The 10083-nt window shown below is 43.6% G+C and overlaps 1 protein-coding gene across 1 annotated transcript in view; it reads right to left on the reverse strand.

Annotated features, from left to right (window-relative positions):
- Positions 1-6781, reverse strand: part of LOC136857485 (solute carrier family 22 member 4) — a 62425-nt gene extending 55644 nt beyond the window's left edge. The window contains exon 1 of the mRNA XM_067136167.2: positions 6590-6781. Coding sequence (XP_066992268.1) covers positions 6590-6741 — 152 coding nt within the window. The 5' untranslated portion in view covers positions 6742-6781. The remainder of the gene's footprint in view (positions 1-6589) is intronic.
- Positions 6782-10083: the final 3302 nt, after the last annotated feature.

The following is a 10083-nucleotide window of genomic DNA, read 5'->3' on the forward strand; positions in this document are numbered from 1 at the left end:
CGGTTCATTTAAACCATTTCATGACTTGAATTTATAACTTATGATAACAAGTAACTGTAAAACTTGTTAACCTTTATTTGCTGATACCGGGCGAGTTGGCCGTGCGGTTAGGAGCGCGCAGCTGTGAGCTCGCATCCGAGAGATAGTGGGTTCGAACCCCACTGTCGGCAGCCCTGAAGACGGTTTGTCGTGGTTTCCCATTTTTACATCAGGCAAATGCTGGAGCTTACCTTAATTAAGGCCACGGCCGCTTCCTTCCCATTCCTAGGCCTTTCCTGTCCCATCGTCGCCATAAGACCTATCTGTGTCGGTGTGACATAAAGCAACTAGCAGTTATTTTCTGATAGCAGACAGAGAATAGCCCTAACTCTGCACAGCAGACGGATATAAATTCGTTCGTCTGGTGGTCGTAAGAACAGCGTTGTAGTGAGGCGACGTGCGTTGTATGTAAAACATGCTATCGATTTATGCATGCCTGTGCGTGCTGAGTAACTCTTAAAGTGCTCCGGTGTCCTCTACCATACCTATGCACTCACGCTTGCACATTTACCCTATTGTTTTGTCCCTTAGAACGGAGAAAGGAGACAAACGTGAATCCAGAGCAGCAGTAGAATTGAAAACCACATTTTTCAATGTTTGATTACAATTTGCTTTAGGTCGCACCGACGCTGATAAGGCATACGACGACTATGGGATAGAAAAAGGAGTTAGGAATGGCAAGGAAGTGACCGTGGCCTTGATTAAGCTACAATCCCAGTATCTGCGTAGTGTGAAAATGGGAAACCACGGAAAACCATCTTCAGGGCTGGGGTTTGAACCCAATATCTCCCAAATGCAAGGTGACAGCTACGTGATCCAAACCGCGAAGTCACTCGCTCGGTGAATTACAATTTATTTATTTTGCAAGTTGCTTTACGTCGCACTTATGGCGCCGATGGGACAGGAAGGGGCTAGGAGTGGGAAGGAAGCGGCCATGGCCTTAATTAAGGTACAGCCCCAGCATTTGCCTGGTGTGAAAATTGGAAACCACGGAAAAACATCTTCAGGGCTGCCGACAGTGGGATTCGAACCCACTATCTCCCGAATACTGGACACTGGCCGCACTTAAGCGACTGTAGCTATGGAGCTCGGTCTCGGTGAATTGAAAACTGAAGACAAATAGAAAGAGCGTGTTGCTTGTGGTGATATGGTGACTTACTGTATTTCAAAGGGAAGTTCAACTAACCAAGGGAGTTTGGTCGTGCTGTTAGGGTCGCGTAACTGTGTCCTTGCATTTTCATACAGGTAAAATGGTGGTGGTGGTCATTGTTTTAAGAGGAAGTACAACTAAGCAACCATCCTCTATGTAGGACCTAACACTAATCAGACAAAACAATTGAAGGGATCCAACACTTCGAAAAATGAAGGTATCTGTCAAAGGAAGTGAAGGGCCACGAACAGCGTGAAAATGAAAGACTCCATAGGCCTCGCAACCTAATACCGTTGGGGTCGGAAATAAACAAGAGTTTATCAAGGGAGGTCGGATATGATAGATGAAAGTGAGGAGCCTGACACAAGCGGAAGTAATGCCAGGACTCAGACAAGTGGTGGTGGTGGTGGTGATTGTTGTTTTAAGAGGAAGTAGGCTACAACTAAAGGGCCCGTGGTTACCAACCCACGGTCCCAAGTTGAAATGGTCGTGTCCCATTTACGATCACTCCCATTACAGTGGAAAACAAGAATGTGAACACAAACCAGTTCGTGTCCCATTTGCGACCACTGTACAATTATCAGCAGCCTATCAGGGTTTTCCAACGTCCATGCAGCATGGGGACTGCTAATTACGGCGTACTCTGCACAGCCTCTCTCTTGAAGGTTTTTTGAGGTAATATTAGTCTATAGTTTTTAACATACTGTAATTATTCCAGCTGTAGATGTAGCTTTTGTTATATTGTTATCTACGTGCTTACGACATGCAGGTCATTGAGACGAAGAAAGGCAAGCCTTGTGCTTACAGAAATGTACGGAAAAGTCAGAGATGTTTAGTGACATGGTTTTTTTTATCGCTGGCTTTACGTCGCACCGACACAGATAGGTCTTATGGCGACAATGGTATAGAAAAGAGCAAGGAGTGGGAAGGAAGCGGCCGTTGTGAAAATAGGAAACCACGGAAAACCATCTTCAGGGCTACCGATAATGGGATTCGAACCCACTATTTTCCGAATGCAATCTTATACTTTCGCGCTATCATTATAGAATTATAATTTCTTCAACTTATTTTAATCTAAAAAATTTCTTAACATTAAGTTCTGGAATCTTGTACATCTTATCCGAGCGTACAGACAAAAATTATAAGTTTATTTATATAGGTGAAAGTAGGCTGAGTGGCCGCGCGTTTTAACACGATACGACTATGGAGCCAAGCTGTGCATTCGGGAAACGCGTGGGTTCAAACCTCACCGTCGGCTGTTCTCAGAATGGTTATCTATGGTTCAATATTTTCACTTCAAGGCAAATGCCGGTACAGTTCCTATCCATAGGCCAGATCTGAGTCCTCCCACCCCTTACTCAATTTCATTCACCATAACACATTTCATCTTCATTAGCTCCTCAACTGAGGTTGGTACAAGGAAGGGCATCCGCCCATAGAAACATCCCGTATAAATTAATATAATCTTCTTTTTTTCTTTTTTTTTTTTTTTTGCTATTTGTTTTACGTCGCACCGACACAGATAGGTCTTTGGCCACGATAGGATAGGAAAGGCCTAGGAAGTGGAAGGAAGCGGCCGTGGCCTTAATTAAGGTACAGCCCCGGCATTTGCCTGGTGTGAAAATGGGAAACCACGGAAAACCATCTTCAGGGTTGCCGACAGTGGGGCTCGAACCCACTATCTCCCGATTACTGGATACTGCCCGCACTTAAGCTACTGCAGCTATCGAGCTCTGTAAATATAATCTCATCCCGACCCAGTATCAAGAAACGAGACTAAGGGGTAGACATAGATACAGATAGATGAAAGTAGGCTAATTATGTTTTGAGCAGCTGTTTACTTGACGCGTCAGTATGAATGTTTGAACAGTTTGAGCAGTAATTTAACAGTGTCTCCTATTGTATAAGAAAGTATAAGTTAACTGTTAAGTTTGATATGAGCTACAATTGCTTCAAAATGGGTAGCACTATCGTAAAAGCAAAGTGTTACAGAAAAATTGTTTGTTTTGAAATTGGAAAGTGTAAAATTCAACGGTTTTAATACGCCCATTTTCGTCCTACTTCTTAAAATTCATTTAACCGCCTTTACACCCACAACCATCTGGTAAATCTAAGGTTCATTTGAGTCCTGTTTATTCTCTGTCAGTCCCGACATTAACATATCAGTCTCAAACGGTATATATTATAAGTAATTTAACGAGTTTCAACATACGATTCGTAAGAATCCTAGTATGTAGTTTCGCCATTTACTTGAGGGATGTCTTCCTGTTCCAGTTCTTCAGTAGGGAATTCCCTCACAGCAGCCTGACTGTTTGTATGTCACTGACAAGAATGATCGCAAATGGGACGACACCGTTTAAATCCCCTGAATTGTCACTCGTTCCAGTCACTTTGAAATTTTGAATTCGAAAGTGACGTTCTTTTAATTCGGATTTCACGTAAAACTTGAGGTCGCGTGACTATTATCATGATGTCACCAATTACATAAAACTACAAACTTGCTTTGCTTTCTCTTATGTCAGACAGGAGATACTGCGGATGTATCTATCCTTCACTGACAATGTGGAAGAGAAGGGAATTAAAGTATCGTCTAAAGAAAGAAAAAGGCTCTTCAATGTGGGAAAAAGGCTATCAAGTCCTCGCAAACTTTTTATCGTCGACGATGTTGGTAGAAGTCAAAACTCTTCCTTAACCGGTTTAATATTATGAGAGGTTGGTGAATGCATCACGTTTCCCTTAAAACGAGAATCCCCGCTATTGTTGCAATTTCAACACGCATAAGAGCACAGGATGGTGGCGATGTTGTTCAACACGTTGACTGCCACGAAGATCCCCGATATTCCTCGAACAATTTCACTTACGTATCGTGAACTAACACTGATGCAACTTGAGTAGAATCTAGCAAGTCATGAAACAGCACTACATGATGATCTGTAAAAGTGTCCGGCTCCATGGCTAAATGGTTAGCGTGCTGGCCTTTGGTCACAGGGGTCGCGGGTTCGATTCCCGGCAGGGTCGGAAATTTTAACCATAATTGGTTAATTTCGCTAGCAAGGTGTATGTGTCGTCTTCATCATCATTTCATCCTCATCACGACGCGCAGGTCGCCTATGGGAGTCAAATCAAAAGACCTGCACATGGCGAGCCGAACTTGTCCTCGGACCCTCCCGGCACTAAAAGCCATACGCTATTTCACTTTCAATTGCAAAAGTTATGATTTTTGTGACATGATCAGCGGTAATCCTGCAGGCACTTGAGAAAAAGATATGTTACATCAGTGAAGTGAGGTTCGCCGATGAAGAGAGCTATTTTCTGTTGTACATCTACCATCTTATATCATAATCATGTTCTTCGTACCCAAGGGAAACTTATTTACTATTTCCTTATTGTGGCACTTGAATAGCAGCACTGTTTGCATAGAGGCACCTACGTATTAAGACATAAATTAATGGCATATCTCGTCAACAACAATCAAATAAGGAAAACGACTAAAACCGCCGAAGAAAAGTAAAAGGGCCAACAAAGGCGGGAAAATGGATAACTCCCCTGGTTTCTAAATAACCGTTGAAGTTGAAGACAGCACGAGATTGTGAGATGATTGGTGGTGGACATTATTATTTAAGGGAAAGTACGAGAAAACCATCCTTTCTTAACATTAATAAGAGGAAGAGTTCAAAAGTCCCTAGTCTTCGTAAACCTAATACAATCGGGGTCGGAAGAGAGCAAGAGTTGACCAAGGAAGATCAGATAAAGGTGGTGGTGATTACTGTTTTAAGAAGTACAGCTGGGTAAACATCGTCTCTTAATAGTAAATAAAGGGGAATGGGAGAGATATGATCCTTGTAAGAATGAGTGCAAGAGCAAAACGAAGTGAAGAGCCGTGAAGGACGTGAAAATGAAAGACACCCTAGACGTCGGGGTTGGAAGAAAATAAAAGTTGACAAAGGAAGGTCGAATAGGGGAGATTAAGGTAACCTGTCTGGCACAAATAAGTGGAAACAATGTAAGACTCAGTTAGAGGGCCTGTGGTCGGCAATCGACGCTTAATGCCATGGAAGGTTTACCCCTTTAGGTCGTCTCTTACGACAAGCAGTGCATGCAGCCACATGGGGAAAGGGAAGAATCGTTGAAAGACCCTCCATCTAGACCAGGGATGACGAACCTACGACTTCTATGGCACGTCAGATAACATACTAACATACTTTTAACATGTAATAAATAGGTCGAAAAATCTAACAACAAAGAATATTTTAACATTACGCTTCAATAAAGAAGTGCTGTATGTCTCAGTTAATTCTGTGACCATAGTTTTACACATTTTATTAGGTTAAAGCAAAAATATACCTTATTCTTAAAATTTACCTGTATTTTAAAATGTAATTTTCAGTGATGTTTGCAAAATAAAATCATGGAACATTCAGTCGAATGGATTTATATGTAATGCAATCTAATACAATAATAAAAGTAAAATTAGGGGTTTCACGATGATTGTAAAGGAAAATAGCCGATGTAACACTAGACAGTAATAAACAAGACCTTAACTGACACGCTAATCTGTGAAAGTTTGCCATCCCTACTCTAGGCCTTGTCAACCCAACCCCGCCGAAATTTGAAAGGAACAAGGGACATCAAGATAGAAATGATGTCGGTGGAGGGACTAGCATGAGAGGAGTCCGGCCCCGCGGTGTCGGGGGCAACGCGTCCGCCTGTCACCCGGCGGCCCCGGGTTTGATTCCCGCCCGGGACAGGGTTTTTAATTGTAAATTATTAATATCCCTGGCCTGGGGATTGGGTGTTTGTTTCGTCCTTAACGTTCCTTTCCTCACATTTAACACTTTACACTTCCACTATATCCAAATACACGCACGTTCATAACATATGGTGCAAGTAGGGGCAAAAGATAGTTCTAGGTCGACGCCCCGAACAAATAGCTGTAAAAAAAAAAAAAAAAAAAGCATAAGAGGAAGTAATAGCAAAAAGCTATTGACCTCGTGATCGGCACTCCACCTCTTAAGCTGACAGTACTTTAAGGGAGGCAAGTAGGCTACATGAGTCTGTAGACCAAACCAGCCTTATACATGAATATTATAGTAAACAATGGCAGGAAGTAGAAAAAGATATTCTTAAAGTAAATAGGCTTAATATAAGAGGAAATAGTGCACTTCTTTCTACAGTCCATTGTCATAATGTCAACAATGGCAGGAAGAAGAAAATAGGCATAATATAGAAGGAAATAGTGTATAGTACGCGAACTTTTTCTTGAGCCCTAGTTCCCATTCAGCACTATGGAGCTCAGGACTCAAGAAAAGGTTCGCGTACTTATACTTCTTTCTACAGTACTTTAGATGCCGGAACAACAAATGAGAGAGACCTTTAATGAAAGTATCACCTTTGGTCTACCTGTAATCCAAGTCGCCAGATGTGAAGACGAAGCTGGTACCTGATATCACTACAAATATCATAGGTATACTGATCAGCACATATGATACTATCTGGAATCTGCCGAACTGACCCAATTCTTCCAGTATCTTGTCTAAGTCGGTCTCGGCCATGTTGTTATCGCCTTGGTAACGCACCACAACTTCACTCAAATACCGCACCACACCTCACGGCGCGACGTCTGGCGCAATACTGGAGTCGCAAGACGGGAACGGGTTTACGTTTAGCTTGGCGCGCTCCCACCAGCGCACTGCACTACAACCTTGAGGCGCATTTCACTGCAAGTCATTACTGAGAAAAACTAGTGAATCACCCGCTGTAGACATAAATGTGCATGCCATTTAAAATTATTGACAGTTTCAGATTTACTTCTTGAAAAGGTTCATAGCTACCGTAGTGAGATATAGTAGCTGTCCTTACTTTATTTAGGAACTGGTACGTATTGCCAAATGCCAGGACTCAGCTAAGGGCCCCGTGGTCGCCAACTCAGTCCAAAGTTCAGAGCCCCTGGGGCCCCTTTTAGTCACCTCTACTGTATTTGGTATTGCGTAGCATAGGTGGTGGTCAATATTGCTTTAAGATGAAGTATAACCGGGCAGTGATCCTCTCTAACAATCAGACAAAAAAATGGAAGAGATCCGATCCATCGTCACCATAAGACCTATCTGTGTCGGTGTGACGTAAAGCCACTAGAAAAAAAAAGAGAACCGATCCTGCGAAAAATGAGCAATTCGGTTTTTTTGTTTTTTTTGCTGGTTGCTTTACGTCGCACCGACACAGATAGGTCTTATGGCGACGATGGGACAGGGAAGGTCTAGGAGTGGGAAGGAAGCGGCCGTGGCCTTAATTAAGGTACAGCCCCAGGATTTGGCTGGTGTGAAAATGGGAAACCACGGAAAACCATCTTCAGGGCTGCCGACAGTGGGATTCGAACCTACTATCTCCCAAATATTGGATACTGGCCGCACTTAAGCGACTGCAGCTATCGAGCTCGGTGCAATTCGTTTTAAAAGGGCTCGAAAATGAAGAACTCCCTGACACAAGAAGTGCAAGCAATGCCAGGCTCGTGGTCGCCAACCCACACTCCCAGTTTGAGAGTACCCGGCGGCTTGTTCCTTTTAGTCGCCTCTTACGACAGACATCCCCCTGTGGGTGGGGGGCGGTAGAATAACACCCACGTTATCCTCTGCCTGTCGTAAGAGGCGACTAAAAGGGGCTCTGAACTGGAGCGTGAGTTGGCGACCACGGGGCCCTTAGCTGAGTCCTTGCATTGCTTTCACTTACTTGTGCCAAGCTCCTCACTCTCATTTGTCCTATCCGACCTTCTTTGGTCAACTCTTGTGTTTTTCCGACCCCGACGCTGTTAGGTTTCCGAGGGCTAGAGAGTCTTTCATTTTCACGCCCTTCGTGGCCCTTTTCTTTCTTTGGCCGATACCTCATTTTTTAAGGTGTCGGACCCATCCCATTTTTTATCTCTGATTAGTGTTATATAGAGGTTGGTTGCCTAGTTGTACTTCCTCTTAAAACAATAATCACCACCACCCCCTCTTACGACAGACAGGGGATCCCAAGGATGTATTCTACCATCCCCACCCACAATGGAAAAAGGGAAGTATTTATTTATTTATTTATTTATTTATTTATTTATTTATTTATTTATTTATTTATTTTACAATTTTCTACAAGTCGCACCGACACAGATAGGTCTGCCGGGCTGAGTGGCTCAGACGGTCGAGGCGCTGGCCTTCTGACCCCAACTTGACAGGTTCGATCCTGGCTCAGCCCGGTAGTATTTGAAGGTGCTCAAATACGTCAGCCTCGTGTCGGTAGATTTACTGGCACGTAAAAAATCTCCTGCGGGACTAAATTCCGGCACCTCAACGTCTCCGAAAACTGTAAAAGTACAGTAGTTAGTTGGACGTAAAGCCAATAACATTATTATTACAGGTCATGGGATAGGGACTGGAAAGGGCTAGGAGTGGGAAGGAAGCTACCGTGGCCTTAATTAATGTGGAATATCAAAACTGTGGCAGCAAATCGAGTCAGATGGAGAGCTCTTGTATGTGCCCTATGCTCCACCCAGGAATAATAGGAATTAACTCAAAGTAGGTCACGTTATGAAGTTGTAATTCAAGAGGACAAATTGGGGCAAATATTCGTTTATAGGAAGGGGAGCTAGGGATGGGAATAACTTACCAAAGGAGATGTTCAATTAATTTCCAATTTCTCTGAAATCATTTAAAAAAAGTGTAGGAAAACAACAGATTGGGAATCTGCCATCTGGGCGACTGCCCTAAATGCAGATCAGTAGTGACTGATTGATAAGTTCCAAGTACTTCTATTGGTAGATGTGAAGGTAATATTCGAAACAAAAATAATATTCTTATTCTTCCTGACCTTTTCCCAATTTCTTGGGGTTGGCGCTATAGTCCTATACGGATTGAGCCCAATTTTATTGACCGAGCTCGATAGCTGCAGTCGCTTAATTGTGGCCAGTATCCAGTATTCGGGAGATAGTAGGTTCGAACCCCACTGTCGGCAGCCCTGAAAATGGTTTTCCATGGTTTCCCATTTTCACACCAGGCAAATGCTGGGGCTGTACCTTAATTAAGGCCACGGCCGCTTCCTTCCCACTCCTAGCCCCTCCCTGTCCCATCGTCGCCATAAGACCTATCTGTGTTGGTGCGACGTTAAGCAACTAGCAGCAATTTTATTGCAGGATGCCTTTCCTGACGCCAAATCTATGTGGAGCGATGTAGTCTCTATTGCGTGTTTCTGTGATGTTTTGTAATGTGCTGTATGTAGGGCCTACAGTAAATGAAGATTTGCATTAAGACATAAACAAACCCACAGCCCCAAGCCAGGATTATTAACCAGATACGGTTAAAATCCCCGACCCTGCAGGAAATCGAACCCGGGTCCCTCTGAATCGAAGATAACTACGCTGACCATTGAGTGAAGATATTCTAATAATGTTATTCATTTTAGTAGCATGGGCAAGGGCGGTTTTGGGCCACGGTGTGCGATTTTAACGTTGCTGAGTCATTTTTTTTCCTGGTGCAGACAAGGTCAATGACTCCCTGCAAGGTCATGAAGTAATCATGATTTCATAACCCAACATAACAGGAGCCCTGTCAGTCAGGTTAGTGACCGAGTTTCTGCGCAGAGGTCTCCAAACCCCCTCCCCCTGACCATCCCCTGTTCCATGAAAAATGGCCGGTCTCCTCAGCTGTCCTCCTCCTCAGATTTGAAGTCCGAGGGCTGGTGGACCAACAGTGGTCGCCACTCCGATCGGGGGTGGAACTGTGCATTTTTTGACATGAATATGTCTAATGGCTGGGGGGTCATCCGAAAATTTGTGTAACGTGACACGACAAAATGTGTTACGGAAGTGACGTCACATTAGTCGTTACCGTATTCCTTGGTCGCCAAAGATGCTGCGGCTACAAGTTAAG

Source organism: Anabrus simplex, chromosome 1, assembly GCF_040414725.1.
Source record: "Anabrus simplex isolate iqAnaSimp1 chromosome 1, ASM4041472v1, whole genome shotgun sequence".
NCBI classification, from domain to species: Eukaryota; Metazoa; Arthropoda; class Insecta; order Orthoptera; family Tettigoniidae; genus Anabrus; species Anabrus simplex.